The sequence below is a fragment of the Somniosus microcephalus genome, chromosome 8, assembly GCF_052327205.1.
Source record: "Somniosus microcephalus isolate GS21.2 chromosome 8, FLI_Smic_1.0, whole genome shotgun sequence".
Classification (NCBI taxonomy): domain Eukaryota; kingdom Metazoa; phylum Chordata; class Chondrichthyes; order Squaliformes; family Somniosidae; genus Somniosus; species Somniosus microcephalus.
This window is the reverse complement of record NC_140994.1, coordinates 58,119,401-58,139,271: the sequence shown is the minus strand read 5'-3', so window position 1 is coordinate 58,139,271 and position 19,871 is coordinate 58,119,401. Positions and strand designations below refer to the sequence as shown.

The window sequence follows — 19,871 nt, the reverse complement described above, 5'->3', positions numbered from 1 at the left end:
CCATCAGCATTTCATGACAACCATCTGCGTTTCATACCAACCACCAATGTTTCATACCAACCATCAGCATTTCATACCAACCACCAAAGTTTCATACCAACCATCAGCGTTTCATACCAACCACCAACGTTTCATACCAACCACCAACGTTTCATACCAACCACCAGCTTTTCATACCAACCACCAGCGTTTCATACGAACCACCAGCATTTCATACCAACCATCAAAGTTTCATACCAACCATCAGCGTTTCATACCAACCACCAACGTTTCATACTAACCATCAGTGTTTCACACCAACCTTCAACGTTTCATACCAACCATCAGTGTTTCATACCAACCACCAACGTTTCATACCAACCACCAGCATTTCATACCAACCATCAGCATTTCATGCAAACCACCAACGTTTCATATCAACCATCAGCGTTTCATGCCAACCATCAGCGTTTCATACCAACCACCAACGTTTCATACCAACCATCAGTGTTTCATACCAACCATCAGCGTTTCATGACAACCATCAGCGTGTTATACCAACCACCAATGTTTCATACCAACCATCAGTGTTTCATACAAACCATCAGCATTTCATACCAACCATCAAAGTTTCATACCAACCATCAGCGTTTCATACCAACCACCAACGTTTCATACCAACCACCAGCGTTGCATACCAACCACCAGCGTTTCATACCAACCATCAAGGTTTCATACCAACCATCAGCGTTTCATACCAACCACCAGCGTTGCATACGAACCACCAGCGTTTCTTACCAACCATCAACGTTTCATACTAACCACCAGCGTTTCATCCCAACCATCAACGTTTCATACCAACCATCAGTGTTTCATACCAACCACCAATGTTTCATACAAACCATCAGTGTTTTATACCAACCATCAACGTTTCATACCAACCACCAATGTTTCATACCAAACACCAACGTTTCATACCAACCACCAACGTTTCATACGAACCACCAGTGTTTAATACGAACCATCAGCGTTTCATACCAACCACCAACGTTTCATACCAACCACCAGTGTTTCGTACCAACCACCAACGTTTCATACCAACCACCAGTGTTTCATACCAACCACCAGCGTTTCATACCAACCACCGGTGTTTCATACCAACCATCAATGTTTTTTACTAACCATCAGCATTTCATACCAACCACCAACGCTTCATACTAACCATCAGTGTTTCATACCAAACATCAGTGTTTCATATCAACCATCAGCGTTTCATACCAACCATCAGCGTTTCATACCAACCATCAGTGTTTCATACCAACCATCAGTGTTTCATACCAAACATCAGTGTTTCATACCAACCACCAACGTTTCATACCAACTACCAGTGTTTCATACCAACCATCAGTGTTTGATACCAACCATCAGCTTTTACACCAACCATCAGTGTTTCCGACCAACCACCGATATTTCATACCAACCACCAACGTTTCATACCAACCATCAGCTTCCATACCAACCACCAACATTTCATACCAACCATCAGCGTTTCATGCCAACCACCAACGTTTCATACCAACCATCAGCGTTTCATACAAACCATCAGTGTTTCATACCAACCATCAGCGCTTCATGCCAACCATCAGCGTTTCATACAATCCATCAGTGTTTCATACCAACCATCAGCATTTCATGCCAACCACCAGCGTTTCATACCAACCATCAGCGTTTCATACCAACCATCAGCGTTTCATACCAACCATCAGTGTTTCATACCAACCAACAGTGTTTCATATCAAACATCAGTGTTTCATACCAAACAACAGTGTTTCATATCAAACATCAGTGTTTCATACCAACCACCAACGTTTCATACCAACCAACAACGTTTCATACCAACCATCAGAGTTTCACACCAACCATCAGCGTTTCATACCAACCACCAGCGTTTCATACCAACCATCAGCGTTTCATACCAACCACCAGTGCTTCATACCAACCATCAGCGTTTCATACCAAACATCAGTGTTTCATACCAACCATCAGTGTTTCATACCAACCATCAGCGTTGCATACAAACCATCAGTGTTTCATACCAACCATCAGCGCTTCATGCCAACCATCAGCGTTTCATACAATCCATCAGTGTTTCATACCAACCATCAGCATTTCATGCCAACCACCAGCGTTTCATACCAACCATCAGCGTTTCATACCAACCATCAGCGTTTCATACCAACCATCAGTGTTTCATACCAACCAACAGTGTTTCATATCAAACATCAGTGTTTCATACCAAACAACAGTGTTTCATATCAAACATCAGTGTTTCATACCAACCACCAACGTTTCATACCAACCAACAACGTTTCATACCAACCATCAGAGTTTCATACCAACCATCAGCGTTTCATACCAACCACCAGCGTTTCATACCAACCATCAGCATTTCATACCAACCACCAGTGTTTCATACCAACCATCAGCGTTTCATACCAAACATCAGTGTTTCATACCAACCATCAGTGTTTCATACCAACCACCAGCATTTCATACCAACCATCAGCGTTTCATACCAACCACCAGCGTTTCATACCAACCATCAGTGTTTCATACCAACCATCAGCGCTTCATGCCAACCATCAGCGTTTCATACAAACCATCAGTGTTTCATACCAACCATCAGCGTTTCATGCCAACCACCAGCGTTTCATACCAACCATCAGCGTTTCATACCAACCATCAGCGTTTCATACAAACCACCAGCGTTTCATACCAACCATCAACATTTCATACCAAAGATCAGAGTTTCATACCAACCACCAACGTTTCATACCAACCACCAGCGTTTCATACCAACCATCAGCATTTCATGCAAACCACCAACGTTTCATACCAACCATCGGTGTTTCATACCAACCATCAGAGTTTCATACCAACCATCAGCGTTTCATACCAACCACCAACGTTTCATACCAACCATCAGTGTTTCATACCAACCATCAGCGTTTCATGACAACCATCAGCGTTTCATACCAACCACCAATGTTTCATACCAACCATCAGCATTTCATACAAACCATCAGCATTTCATACCAACCATCAGCATTTCATACCAACCAAAAACGTTTCATACCAAGCATCAACGTTTCATACCAACCACCAGCGTTTCATACCAACCACCAGTGTTTCAAACCAACCACCAGCGTTTCATACCAACCATCAACGTTTCATACCAACCATCAGCATTTCATACCAACCACCAACGTTTCATACTAACCATCAGTGTTTCATACCAACCATCAACGTTTCATACCAACCATCAGTGTTTCATACCAACCACCAACATTTCATACCAACCACCAGCGTTTCATACCAACCATCAGCATTTCATGCAAACCACCAGCCTTTCATACCAACCATCAGTGTTTCATACCAACCATCAGCGTTTCATGCCAACCATCAGCGTTTCATACCAACCACCAACGTTTCATACCAACCATCAGTGTTTCATACCAACCATCAGCGTTTCATGACAACCATCAGCGTTTCATACCAACCACCAATGTTTCATACCAACCATCAGCGTTTCATACCAACCATCAGGGTTTCATACCAACCACCAACGTTTCATACCAACCACCAGCGTTTCATACCAACCACCAAAGTTTCATACCAACCATCAGCGTTTCATACCAACCACCAACGTTTCATACCAACCACCAACGTTTCATACCAACCACCAACGTTTCATACCAACCACCAACGTTTCGTACCAACCACCAACGTTTCATACCAACCACCAGCGTTTCATACCAACCACCGGCGTTTCATACGAAACACCAGCGTTTCATATAAAACATCAGCGTTTCATACCAACCACCAACGTTTCATACTAACCATCAGTGTTTCATACCAACCATCAACGTTTCATACCAACCACCAACGTTTCATACGAACCACCAGTGTTTAATACGAACCATCAGCGTTTCATACCAACCACCAACGTTTCATACCAACCACCAGTGTTTCGTACCAACCACCAACGTTTCATACCAACCACCAGTGTTTCATACCAACCACCAGCGTTTCATACCAACCACCGGTGTTTCATACCAACCATCAACGTTTCGTACTAACCATCAGCATTTCATACCAACCACCAACGCTTCATACTAACCATCAGTGTTTCATATCAACCATCAGCGTTTCATACCAACCATCAGCGTTTCATACCAACCATCAGTGTTTCATACCAACCATCAGTGTTTCATACCAAACATCAGTGTTTCATACCAACCACCAACGTTTCATACCAACTACCAGTGTTTCATACCAACCATCAGTGTTTGATACCAACCATCAGCTTTTACACCAACCATCAGTGTTTCCTACCAACCACCAATATTTCATACCAACCACCAACGTTTCATACCAACCATCAGCTTCCATACCAACCACCAACATTTCATACCAACCAACAGCGTTTCATGCCAACCACCAACGTTTCATACCAACCATCAGCGTTTCATACAAACCATCAGTGTTTCATACCAACCATCAGCGCTTCATGCCAACCATCAGCGTTTCATACAATCCATCAGTGTTTCATACCAACCATCAGCATTTCATGCCAACCACCAGCGTTTCATACCAACCATCAGCGTTTCATACCAACCATCAGCGTTTCATACCAACCATCAGTGTTTCATACCAACCAACAGTGTTTCATATCAAACATCAGTGTTTCATACCAAACAACAGTGTTTCATATCAAACATCAGTGTTTCATACCAACCACCAACGATTCATACCAACCAACAACGTTTCATACCAACCATCAGAGTTTCTTACCAACCATCAGCGTTTCATACCAACCACCAGCGTTTCATACCAACCATCAGCGTTTCATACCAACCACCAGTGTTTCATACCAACCATCAGCGTTTCATACCAAACATCAGTGTTTCATACCAACCATCAGTGTTTCATACCAACCACCAGCGTTTCATACCAACCATCAGCGTTTCATACCAACCATCAGCATTTCATACAAACCATCAGTGTTTCATACCAACCATCAGCGCTTCATGCCAACCATCAGCGTTTCATACAATCCATCAGTGTTTCATACCAACCATCAGCATTTCATGCCAACCACCAGCGTTTCATACCAACCATCAGCGTTTCATACCAACCATCAGCGTTTAATACCAACCATCAGTGTTTCATACCAACCAAGAGTGTTTCATATCAAACATCAGTGTTTCATACCAAACAACAGTGTTTCATATCAAACATCAGTGTTTCATACCAACCACCAACGTTTCATACCAACCAACAACGTTTCATACCAACCATCAGAGTTTCATACCAACCATCAGCGTTTCATACCAACCACCAGCGTTTCATACCAACCATCAGCGTTTCATACCAACCACCAGTGTTTCATACCAACCATCAGCGTTTCATACCAAACATCAGTGTTTCATACCAACCATCAGTGTTTCATACCAACCACCAGCATTTCATACCAACCATCAGCGTTTCATACCAACCACCAGCGTTTCATACCAACCATCAGTGTTTCATACCAACCATCAGCGCTTCATGCCAACCATCAGCGTTTCATACAAACCATCAGTGTTTCATACCAACCATCAGTGTTTCATGCCAACCACCAGCGTTTCATACCAACCATCAGCGTTTCATACCAACCATCAGCGTTTCATACAAACCACCAGCGTTTCATACCAACCATCAACATTTCATACCAAAGATCAGAGTTTCATACCAACCACCAACGTTTCATACCAACCACCAGCGTTTCATACCAACCATCAGCATTTCATGCAAACCACCAACGTTTCATACCAACCATCGGTGTTTCATACCAACCATCAGAGTTTCATACCAACCATCAGCGTTTCATACCAACCACCAACGTTTCATACCAACCATCAGTGTTTCATACCAACCATCAGCGTTTCATGACAACCATCAGCGTTTCATACCAACCACCAATGTTTCATACCAACCATCAGCGTTTCATACAAACCATCAGCATTTCATACCAACCATCAGCATTTCATACCAACCAAAAACGTTTCATACCAAGCATCAACGTTTCATACCAACCACCAGCGTTTCATACCAACCACCAGTGTTTCAAACCAACCACCAGTGTTTCATACGAACCACCAGCGTTTCATACCAACCATCAACATTTCATACCAACCATCAGCATTTCATACCAACCACCAACGTTTCATACTAACCATCAGTGTTTCATACCAACCATCAACGTTTCATACCAACCATCAGTGTTTCATACCAACCACCAACATTTCATACCAACCACCAGCGTTTCATACCAACCATCAGCATTTCATGCAAACCACCAGCCTTTCATACCAACCATCAGTGTTTCATACCAACCATCAGCGTTTCATGCCAACCATCAGCGTTTCATACCAACCACCAACGTTTCATACCAACCATCAGTGTTTCATACCAACCATCAGCGTTTCATGACAACCATCAGCGTTTCATACCAACCACCAATGTTTCATACCAACCATCAGCGTTTCATACCAACCATCAGGGTTTCATACCAACCACCAACGTTTCATACCAACCACCAGCGTTTCATACCAACCACCAAAGTTTCATACCAACCATCAGCGCTTCATACCAACCACCAACGTTTCATACCAACCACCAACGTTTCATACCAACCACCAACGTTTCATACCAACCACCAACGTTTCATACCAACCACCAACGTTTCATACCAACCACCAGCGTTTCATACCAACCACCGGCGTTTCATACGAACCACCAGCGTTTCATACCAACCATCAGCGTTTCATACCAACCACCAACGTTTCATACTAACCATCAGTGTTTCATACCAACCATCAACGTTTCATACCAACCATCAGTGTTTCATACCAACCACCAACGTTTCATACAAACCATCAGTGCTTTATACCAACCATCAACGTTTCATACCAACCACCAACGTTTCATACCAATCACCAATGTTTCATACCAACCACCAGTGTTTAATACCAACCATCAGCGTTTCACACCAACCACCAGTGTTTCATACCAACCACCAACGTTTCATACCAACCACCAGTGTTTCAATCCAACCACCAGCGTTTCATACCAACCACCGGTGTTTCATACCAACCATCAACGTTTCATACTAACCATCAGCGTTTCATACCAACCACCAACGTTTCATACTAACCATCAGCGTTTCATACGAACCACCAGCGTTTCATACCAACCATCAGCGTTTCGTACCAACCACCAACGTTTCATACTAACCATCAGTGTTTCATATCAACCATCAACGTTTCATACCAACCATCAGTGTTTCATACCAACCACCAACGTTTCATACAAACCATCAGTGCTTTATACCAACCATCAACGTTTCATACCAACCACCAACGTTTCATACCAATCACCAGTGTTTAATACCAACCATCAGCGTTTCACACCAACCACCAGTGTTTCATACCAACCACCAACGTTTCATACCAACCACCAGTGTTTCATACCAACCACCAGCGTTTCATACCAACCACCGGTGTTTCATACCAACCATCAACGTTTCATACTAACCATCAGCGTTTCATACCAACCACCAACGTTTCATACTAACCATCAGCGTTTCATACCAACCACCAGCGTTTCATACCAACCACCAACGTTTCATACCAACCATCAGTGTTTCATACCAACCATCAGTGTTTCATACCAACCACCAGTGTTTCATACCAACCATCAGTGTTTCATACCAACAATTAGCGTTTCATACCAACCATCAGCGTTTCATACCAACCACCAGTTTATCATACCAACCAACAGTGTTTCATACCAACCAACAGTGTTTCATACCAAACATCAGTGTTTCGTACCAACCACCAACGTTTCATACCAACTACCAGTGTTTCATACCAACCATCAGTGTTTGATACCAACCATCAGCTTTTACACCAACCATCAGTGTTTCATACCAACCACCAGTATTTCATACCAACCACCAACGCTTCATACCAACCATCAGCTTCCATACCAACCACCAATATTTCATACCAACCATCAGCGCTTCATGCCAACCACCAACATTTCATATCAACCATCAGCGTTTCATACAAACCATCAGTGTTTCATACCAACCATCAGCGCTTCATGCCAACCATCGGTATTTCATACAAACCATCAGCGTTTCATACCAACCATCAGCGTTTCATGCCAACCACCAGCGTTTCATACCAACCATCAGGGTTTCAGACCAACCATCAGTGTTTCATACAAACCACCAGCGTTTCATACCAACCATCAACGTTTCATACCAACCACCAGCGTTTCATACCAACCATCAGCATTTCATACAAACCACCAACGTTTCATACCAACCATCAGTGTTTCATACCAACCATCAGCGTTTCATGCCAACCATCAGCGTTTCATACCAACCACCAACGTTTCATACCAACCATCAGTGTTTCATACCAACCATCAGCATTTCATGACAACCATCAGCGTTTCATACCAACCACCAATGTTTCATACCAACCATCAGCGTTTCATACAAACCATCAGCATTTCATACCAACCACCAAAGTTTCATACCAACCATCAGTGTTTCATACCAACCACCAACGTTTCATACCAACCACCAATGTTTCATACCAACCACCAGTGTTTCATACCAACCATCAACGTTTCATACTAACCATCAGCGTTTCATACCAACCACCAACGTTTCATACTAACCATCAGCGTTTCATACGAACCACCAGCGTTTCATACCAACCATCAGCGTTTCGTACCAACCACCAACGTTTCATACTAACCATCAGTGTTTCATATCAACCATCAACGTTTCATACCAACCATCAGTGTTTCATACCAACCACCAACGTTTCATACAAACCATCAGTGCTTTATACCAACCATCAACGTTTCATACCAACCACCAACGTTTCATACCAATCACCAGTGTTTAATACCAACCATCAGCGTTTCACACCAACCACCAGTGTTTCATACCAACCACCAACGTTTCATACCAACCACCAGTGTTTCATACCAACCACCAGCGTTTCATACCAACCACCGGTGTTTCATACCAACCATCAACGTTTCATACTAACCATCAGCGTTTCATACCAACCACCAACGTTTCATACTAACCATCAGCGTTTCATACCAACCACCAGCGTTTCATACCAACCACCAACGTTTCATACCAACCATCAGTGTTTCATACCAACCATCAGTGTTTCATACCAACCACCAGTGTTTCATACCAACCATCAGTGTTTCATACCAACAATTAGCGTTTCATACCAACCATCAGCGTTTCATACCAACCACCAGTTTATCATACCAACCAACAGTGTTTCATACCAACCAACAGTGTTTCATACCAAACATCAGTGTTTCGTACCAACCACCAACGTTTCATACCAACTACCAGTGTTTCATACCAACCATCAGTGTTTGATACCAACCATCAGCTTTTACACCAACCATCAGTGTTTCATACCAACCACCAGTATTTCATACCAACCACCAACGCTTCATACCAACCATCAGCTTCCATACCAACCACCAATATTTCATACCAACCATCAGCGCTTCATGCCAACCACCAACATTTCATATCAACCATCAGCGTTTCATACAAACCATCAGTGTTTCATACCAACCATCAGCGCTTCATGCCAACCATCGGTATTTCATACAAACCATCAGCGTTTCATACCAACCATCAGCGTTTCATGCCAACCACCAGCGTTTCATACCAACCATCAGGGTTTCAGACCAACCATCAGTGTTTCATACAAACCACCAGCGTTTCATACCAACCATCAACGTTTCATACCAACCACCAGCGTTTCATACCAACCATCAGCATTTCATACAAACCACCAACGTTTCATACCAACCATCAGTGTTTCATACCAACCATCAGCGTTTCATGCCAACCATCAGCGTTTCATACCAACCACCAACGTTTCATACCAACCATCAGTGTTTCATACCAACCATCAGCATTTCATGACAACCATCAGCGTTTCATACCAACCACCAATGTTTCATACCAACCATCAGCGTTTCATACAAACCATCAGCATTTCATACCAACCACCAAAGTTTCATACCAACCATCAGTGTTTCATACCAACCACCAACGTTTCATACCAACCACCAATGTTTCATACCAACCACCAGTGTTTCATACCAACCATCAGCGTTTCATACCAACCACCAGTGTTTCATACCAACCACCAGCGTTTCATACCAACCACCAGTGTTTCATACCAACCACCAGCTTTTCATACGAACCACCGGTGTTTCATACCAACCATCAATGTTTCATACCAACCATCAGCGTTTCATACCAACCACCAATGTTTCATACTAACCATCAGTGTTTCATACCAACCATCAACGTTTCATACCAACCATCAGCGTTTCATACCAACCACCAACGTTTCATACCAACCACCAATGTTTCATACCAACCATCAGTGTTTCATACCAACCATCAGTGTTTTATACCAACCATCAACGTTTCGTACCAACCACCAATGTTTCATACCAAACACCAACGTTTCATACCAACCACCAACGCTTCATACCAACCATCAGTGTTTAATACCAACCATCAGCGTTTCATACCAACCACCAACGTTTCATACCAACCACCAGTGTTTAGTACCAATCATCAGCGTTTCATACCAACCACCAACGTTTCATACCAACCACCAGAGTTTCATACCAACCACCAACGTTTCATACGAACCACCAGGACCAGGACCTCAAAGAGCAGGACCTCAAAGGTTGTAATCTCTGGATTACTCCCGGTGCCACGTGCTAGTGAGTATAGGAATAGGAAGATAGAACAGATGAATGCGTGGCTAAAGGGATGGTGCAGGGGGGAGGGCTTTAGTTTCCTGGATCACTGGCTCTGCTTCTGGGAAAGGTGGGACCTATGCAAGTCGGACGGTTTACACCTGAACCAGAGGGGAACCAATATGCTTGCGGGGAGGTTTGCTAGCACTGTTGGGGGGGGTTTAAACTAACTTGGCAGGGGGATGGGATACAGGGTGGAGCTATAGTAGAGGGTGATTTACAGCCAAATACGGAGGAAAAAACAAGTCAGCTGGGAAGGCAGAGCAAATATGTGAAGGCAAAAGGGAATATGGCAGGGCTGGAAGGCATTTATTTTAATGCAAGGAGTCTTGCAAATAAGGTGGATGAACTGAAGTTGTTGTTGAACACATGGGAGTACGATATTGTTGCTATCACGGAGACATGGTTGAGGGAGGGTCAGGACTGGCAGCACAATATTCCGGGGTATAGAATCTTCAGGCGAGACAGAGGGGGGTGTAAAAGGGGAGGGGGTGTTGCAATATTAATTAAGGAGTCAATTACTGCTGTAAGGAGGGATGATATATTAGCGGGTTCCTCTAATGAGGCCATATGGGTAGAACTTAAAAACAAAAAGGGGGCAAGCACTTTGCTGGGAGTGTACTATAAACCCCCAAACAGTCAAGGGGAGATAGAGGAACAGATATGTAGGCAAATCTCAGAGAAGTGCGAAAATAATAGGGTAATAATAGTGGGGGATTTCAACTTCCCCAATATAAATTGGGATAGTCAGAGTGTGAAAGGCTTAAAGGGTGCAGAATTCTTAAAGTGCATCCAGGAGAGCTTTTTGAGCCAACATGTAGAAAGTCCTACAAGAGAGGGGGCGGTACTGGACCTAATTCTAGGGAATGAAGCAGGGCAAGTGGTGGAAGTATCAGTAGGAGAGCATTTTGGCGACAGTGACCATAATTCAGTGAGATTTAAGGTGGTCATGGAAAAAGACAAAGAAGGCCCGGAAATAAGGGTTCTAAATTGGGGGAAGGCCGATTTTAATATGATAAGGCAGGATCTGGCCAAAGTGGACTGGGAGCAGCTACTTATAGGAAAATCCACATCAAAACAGTGGGAGACTTTCAGAAGGGAAATAGGGAGAGTACAACGCCAACATGTTCCTGTAAAGGTCAAGGGTGGGACCAACAAGCAAAGGGAACCTTGGATGACAAGGGATATACAAAAATGCATTAGGAAAAAAAGGGGGGCTTTTGGCAGTTACAAAAGACTAAAGACAGAGGAAGCCCTAGAGGAGTATAAAAGATGCAGGGGCATACTTAAAAAAGAAATTAGGAGGGCGAGGAGGGGCCATGAAATAACACTGGCAAGCAAAATAAAGGAAAATCCTAAGATGTTTTATAAGTATATTAAGGGCAAGAGGATAACCAGGGAAAGGGTAGGGCCCATTAGGGACCAAAGTGGCAATCTGTGTGTAGAGCCAGATGATGTAGGCGGGGTTTAAAATGAATTTTTTGCATCTGTGTTCACTATGGAGAAAGACGATGTAGGCATAGAAATCGGGCAAGGGGACTGTGACATACTTGAACATATTAGCATCGAGAGGGAGAAGGTACTAGCGGTTTTAGCAGGCCAAAAATTGGATAAATCCCCAGGCCCAGACGAGATGTATCCCAGGCTGCTGTGGGAGGCAAGGGAGGAGATTGCAGGGGCTCTGACACAAATTTTCAGAACCTCTCTGGCCACAGGGGATGTACCAGAGGACTGGAGAACAGCTAACGTAGTACCATTATACAAGAAGGGTAGCAGGGATAAACCAGGGAATTACAGGCCAGTGAGCCTAACATCTGTGGTAGGGAAATTATTGGAAAAAATTCTGAGGGACAAAATTAGTCTCCACTTGGAGAGGCAAGGATTAATCGGGGATAGTCAACATGGCTTTGTCAAGGGAAAATCATGCCTGACAAATCTGATTGAATTTTTCGAGGGGGTGACTAGGTGTGTGGATGAGGGAAATGCTGTGGATGTGGTTTACATGGACTTCAGTAAAGCTTTTGACAACGTCCCGCATAGGAGACTGGTCAAGAAGGTAAGAGCCCATGGGATCCAGGGTGCTTTGGCGCGTTGGATCCTAAACTGGCTGAGTGGCAGGAGGCAGAGGGTGATGGTTGAAGGTTGCTTTTGTGACTGGAAGCCTGTGTCCAGTGGGGTACCTCAGGGATCGGTGCTGGGTCCCTTGCTGTTTGTGATCTACATAAATGATTTGGATGAGAATGTAAAAGGTATGATCAGTAAGTTCGCAGATGACACGAAAATTGGTGGGGTGGTAAATTGCGAGGAGGAAAGCCTCAGGCTACAGGACGATATAAACGGGTTGGTCAGATGGGCGGAAAAGTGGCAAATGGAATTTAACCCTGAAAAGTGCGAGGTGATGCATTTTGGACGGACAAATAAGGCAAGGGAGTACACAATGAGTGGTAGGACCCTAGGAAGTACAGAGGGTCAGCGGGACCTTGGTGTACATGTACATAGATCCCTGAAGGCAGCGGAACAGGTAGATAAGGTGGTTAAAAAGGCATATGGGATACTTGCCTTCATTAGCTGAGGCATAGAATATAAGAGCAGGGAGGTTATGATGGAGCTGTACAAAACGCTGGTGAGGCCACAGCTGGAGTACTGTGTGCAGTTCTGGTCGCCTCACTATAGGAAGGATGTGATAGCTTTGGAGAGGGTGCAGAGAAGATTCACCAGGATGTTACCTGGGATGGAGCGCCTCAGCTATGAAGAAAGACTAAACAGGCTGGGGTTGTTTTCCTTGGAGCAAGGAAGGCTGAGGGGGGACCTGATTGAGGTGTACAAAATGATGAGGGGCATAGATAGGGTAGATAAAGAGGAACTTTTCCCCTTAGTAGGGGGGTCAATAACAAGGGGGCATAGATTCAGGGTAAGGGGCAGGAGATTTAGAGGGGATTTGAGGAGGAACTTTTTCACCCAGAGGGTGGTTGGAATCTGGAATTCACTGCCTGAAAGGGTGGTAGAGGCAGGAACCCTCACAACATTCAAGAAGCATTTAGATGAGCACTTGAAATGCCATTTCATACAAGGCTATGGACCAAATGCTGGAAAATGGGATTAGACTGGACAGGGATTCATGGACGGCGCAGACACGATGGGCCGAAGGGCCTCTTTCTGTGCTGTAAAACTCTATGGCCTAGAAATTCAGTTTGGGGTGGCCAGCTCGCTTGCGCCCAGAAGTTACCGCTGCGCGCGGAGCCACTTGCGCCCGCCGGAAATTCAGTTTCAGCGCCCCACGTCGAAGCCAGCCGCTATTCAAGGGTTTCGGCGCCCCCGCTTGGGGCGCTGAAACTGAATACCGGCGCGCTAGGTGCCACAGCGCCACCCGCTGCGGAGTGGCAGGCTGCGGTACTGCAGGCCTTCCTCCCTCTCTTAAGGGGGAGGTGCCTGCAACAGCGAGATCGCCGCTCGCTAGTGCCGGCAAATGAGCCCGGCACCACGGAGAAGTGTCGGCCTCCCGGAAAACAGCCGGCAATGCCGCGGGGGGGGGGGTGGAGGAAGCCGGGGAAGGAGGTGCGGGCAGGCGGCCGCCGAAAAAGCGGCCGGCCGCACATCCACCTTAACTCGCCCCACTAACGCTACAGTACGGCCCCGTTTTCTGATTGCTGTTTGCGGCCGCTGCGGAAGAGGCGGCCGCAACTCAATATGGCGGTCGGGCCGGTAGCGGGGCGGTAGCGGGGCGGTAGCGGGGCACTGCGCACACCGATGACATCATCGGTGGTGGCGCAGCGCTACTGGCTAACGCCGCCATTACTGCAGCGCTGAATATCAGCGAAAGCTCAGCAAGTGGCGCAAAAGCCCTCTTTGGGCGAAAACTGGGCGCAAAGCCTACTGAATTTCTAGCCCTATGACTCTATGACCAGTGTTTCATACCAACCACCAGCGTTTCATACCAAGCACCGGTGTTTCATACCAACCATCAACGTTTCATACCAACCATCAGTGTTTCATACCAACCACCAACGTTTCATACTAACCATCAGTGTTTCATACCAACCACCAACGTTTCATACCAACCATCAGATTCCATACCAACCACCAGCGTTTCATACCAACCATCAGCGTTTCATACCAACTACCAGTGTTTCATACCAACCACCAGTGTTTCATACCAACCACCAGCGTTTCATACAACCACCAGCGTTTCATACCAACCACCAGCGTTTCATACCAACCACCAGCGTTTCATACCAACCACCAACGTTTGATACCAACCATCAGTGTTTCATACCAACCACCAGTGTTTCATACCAACCACCAACGTTTCATACCAACCATCAGTGTTTCATACCAACCACCAGCGTTTCATACCAACCATCAGCGTTTCATACCAACCATCAGTGTTTCATACCAACCATTAGTGTTTCATACCAACCATCAGTGTTTCATACCAACCATCCGCGTTTCATACCAACCACCAGTGTTTCATGCCAACCACCAGCGTTTCTTGCCAACCAGCAGCTTTTATACTGGCATCTGTGTTGTGTCAACATCGCTGATGAAAATCAATGCTTCCAGTGCTGCGACTGACAGCTCCCTAAAGGTCATTGACCCCTGCCTAAAGGTTCATGCTCAATGTCGGGAATCTGCGGCCAAGGCAGCAGGGTCCTGACTGGATTGCCCAGACTGTTCAGTGCAAAAATAGAGCCATCATAATCGGATTGTACAAGGTTTTGGTGAGACCTCATCTTGAGCAATTCTGGTCCTCCCACCTGGAAAAGGTACGGAGATGATAACAAGGATGATCCCCAGCCTAAGTGCATTGAGCTGTGGAGATATACTTTGTACTTTGGGTTTGGATTCGCTGGAGAGGGGATCTGACACAAGTATTTAAAATATTATGGACATCGTCAACATACAAGTAAATAGATTGTTTGAGGTAATGGGTAGAACTAGGGGCCACCTGCATAAAATGAGAAAGTCGGGATAAGGACTGCTGAGGCTGTGTCATAGGACCTCAACTTACAGGTATTCATGAGGCCCCCGCCTGTCTCGGCCAACTCCGAAAACTGCACAGTTAGGATGGTGGTGCACCAGAGCTCAAAAAGGAATGCGGTGGTATAAACTCTACCGCTATTTTCACCACCCGCCTATCCCATTCCCATCGGGCAGGGAGGACTAAAATCGGGACACTTATTTCCAGTATTAAATCCTCAGCTTAGAAGCAAGGTGGCTCCCGAAAGGATGCTTGAAGAATCTTTTCCAACCTTGGTTCCCTTTCTACCGCTTGCTGTTGGCATCTGTTTTCTGACTCTTCGTTTTTGGTAGTTTGTGAACTTCTTGATTCATAACTTTTCTTCCCATTATTGAATGGTACATTCCCAATCCGTTCCGTCTGATTTGTTGCTGCTTTATGAATATGAAATTTGAGCAAATCAGGTACGAAAGTGATGCAAAAATGTGTACCTGTGACTGGTGTGATGTCTGAATTGTGACAGACAAAATCACACACTATGAAGACTTTTATAAAGAAAGAGAAAATTAAGGAAGAAAATGTAGAATGAATTCAAGAAAAGGAAAAGATAAAGCAGTACAGAATGCTTAGACTATGCAGAGAGACTCAATCTTGCTCAAATTAGTTTGATCTTTGGTCAGCAAGATTGCAGTGCTTATAAGAAGTGCCAATTTTGGAATTGCATCTTTGTTGATTGACTCTGTGCTTTAGACAGGACCTGAAATTTTGTCAACCACTGATTGAGTTCCGTCTGTACCTCTTAATCAATCTTAGCCCAAAGGTTAATGACACGTTATTGCTGTAATTCATTTACTCATAGTTCCACTTGTTGGTCAGCCTGATACAACATATGTCACTCATTAGTTCATTTCAGAATCTCTGAAATTAACATGAATTTTTACAAGTGAATCTCTGTAAAAGAAACAGTTTTACGTTGTGTTAGGTTTTGAAATTGTAACTGAAACATACACAGGTGCAGTGAAAAATGAAGCAATGCAACTAATGTTCTACATGAATCTATGAAGGATTCTTTTAAAACACATCAAATGCTAAGTTATCTTGAAGTGCCTAAATGTCCTCCATTACATCTTAGCCGTTGAACTATAAACGGCTAATAAGCTATATGGGTAACATTGTGCACTCCTGCTGCAGCATCGTATCTAACATCAAGGACTTACAAACTCGATCCATGAAGAGTCTAGATCTGGTGCAAAAGTGTGTTTGAGTTGGAGATAATAACCAAGAGAAAGGCAATACATTATTTGTAAAAATAAATTAGATGTACTTTGAAATGTTCGGTAGTCCTCAAAGGGTGCTTCATTTCTTCCATTAGCAAATGTAAGTACACCGGGAAATTGGCATTTGAATATGTACACACGTTTCTCTTTAAATAAGGTTTAGTATAATGTACAGCTTCATTCAGAATGTAAAATTGATGATTTCTGAGTAGTCTCTCAATTAATCATCAACGGGGCCGTTTTTAAATCTTAAAGAGTCACTGTTTGGTTAAATGACAGAGTTGTATTTTTTTCCAATCTGAAGTCAATTTTAACAGATAACGTGAACTGATTGTTTTAGATAAGGTAAAATATATACTCTTGTGGACTCCTACAACTTTAACAAGATAAAATGTACAAAATATCCAATATGCTCAAAATGATGCATAATTAATGTGAGCAATAGAGGCAAGATATAAGATCCTGAAGAAAGTAATTTTGTGTGTACAGTGTTTTACATTTTGTTTCAATGTCACTCATTCTGTTGATTTTGTCTTTGGCAGATGCAGATCAAGGCAACTTTCCAAATTCCACTCCGTGTGTTGCTGCTCACATCATTTCATCTGAAAGTGTTGACTGGCATTTAAGTGACAACAATATACTTCTGACCTTACTGCTAACTGGGCACATTTTTCCCCATGGCCTGCTTACTGGTGGGGGCTCTCCTTTTGGTAGCCCAAACAGATAGGGTGCACTCAGGAAGTTCTCAGCTGAGAGAAGGAACACTGCTTCAGTCATTAAGATACCGTGGTGGATTAGAAGACAATGAAACAGAACATAACTCGCCACAGCCACAGTCTTCCATTACAAGCCAAATGATTCCACAGACCATCATTATTGGTGTGCGCAAGGGAGGGACCAGGGCTCTGTTGGAGATGTTAGACATTCACCCTGATATTGTGGTTGCTGCCACTGAAGTCCACTTCTTTGACTGGGATGAGAACTATGTAAAAGGCTTAGAATGGTACAGGAAGCTGATGCCTTTCTCTTATCCATGCCAAATCACTATTGAGAAAACCCCAGGCTATTTCACATCTATTAAGGCTCCAGAAAGGATCCATGATATGAACAGTTCCACCAAATTGCTGTTGATTCTGAGAGACCCTACAGAGAGAGTGATATCAGACTACACCCAGGTATACTACAACCGGTTGGAAAACCACAAGCCTGTCCAACCCATAGAAGAAATGGTCATTAAAAATGGAGCACTAAATACTAAATACAAAGCCATTCAGAGAAGTCTGTATGATGTCCACATGAGTAACTGGCTAAGGTACTTTCCACTGGACCAAATACATATAGTCGATGGCGGTACTCTTATAAGGAACCCTCTGGAAGAATTACAGAAAGTGGAAACATTTCTTAATGTTCCTGCTAGGATAATGACTTCAAATTTCTATTTTAATCAAACCAAGGGTTTCTATTGTCTTCGAAGTGATGGCAAAGAAAGGTGTTTACATGAATCCAAGGGCCGCCCCCATCCAGTTGTGAATAGTACTGTACTGGAGGAGCTACATGCTTACTTTAGAGAACACAATGAGAGATTTTTCAGCATGGTCAAACAATCCTTTAACTGGCATTAAACCTTTCCAGAAGCTGTGCGTGTTTGGTTGATTCAGCTGGGGTTAAAGCAATCAAAACCGTTTTGTGATTTTGTAAAGTCATCCTTTTTAATTCACAGACAAATTAAAGCAGGATATATTCGATTGTGGACTGCAACTGTAGCAGGAGTGTGGAGCAGCGCATCTCCACACAGTGCTGGACATAGACAATAAAATCAACAGCAATGTCCTATTGGAGTTAGCAAACCTAGCACTGCTAATTCAAAAAACAAATAGAAATGTGTTCAGTGATGATTTATTCCTTGATTGGAGTAGGAAACCATAATAAACAATATATTTCAAATGTAGTGATGCTGCTGGTCTGTCTACATGGTATGAATTTAGAGCAGAAGTATTGACAACTCTTGTCAATTATTCTTTGCTTAATTGGCTAGTAGCTGTTTTTGTCCTGCTGATTGTTGCTTGCCTAACCAGATGACCTAAAGCCACATAACCATCTTAAATAGAATGTGTAAATGACTATTACTAACCTCTCCAAATAAAGGTGTTTTGCATGCTTGAAAATGCATGCTAATGTTTCTATTTAAATATTCAAATGTAATATTTCAAGACAGAAAGTGACAAATGGACTGTATGTTCCTATATTCTATACACTGATAATATATTGTAAACTGTTAGATAAAGAAAATGATGATGATTTGTGATCTTATTACCCATACTTGCTTTAAATGAACATAAAGCTGCAATGTTTACCTTGTTCTCTGCTGTCCATGTGCTATTTATATAGAAATTAAATATAATATTTTTTTAACTATTCTTTCAGTTTCACAATTAATTTGCATATTTGCTACTTACTCCTGATATTCAGATCACAAGTAAACTAAGTAGATGCATCACAAAGTTCAGACTTAGCTTTAGCATACATACTGGAGGAGAATAAAATTGAAAAATAGTCATGGGGTTGCATAAACATGCTAACCTACATTTTAAGCCAAACTGCTAATTTGCAAACACATTTATTAAAAGTGTTCAATTAACAATATATTAATGTTATTAATCATCAAAATGTAAACAGAACTTTCTGAAGCTTTTCACCGCCCTAACGCTAAATAC

The 19,871-nt window shown here is 43.4% G+C and overlaps 1 protein-coding gene across 1 annotated transcript in view; it reads left to right on the top strand.

Moving 5' to 3' along the window:
- hs3st1l1 (heparan sulfate (glucosamine) 3-O-sulfotransferase 1-like1) overlaps positions 1–19,564 on the top strand; it is a 231,225-nt gene extending 211,661 nt beyond the window's left edge. The window contains exon 2 of the mRNA XM_085994749.1: positions 17,700–19,564. Coding sequence (XP_085850875.1) covers positions 17,835–18,779 — 945 coding nt within the window. The 5' untranslated portion in view covers positions 17,700–17,834 and the 3' untranslated portion in view covers positions 18,780–19,564. The remainder of the gene's footprint in view (positions 1–17,699) is intronic.
- The last annotated feature ends 307 nt before the right edge of the window (positions 19,565–19,871 follow it).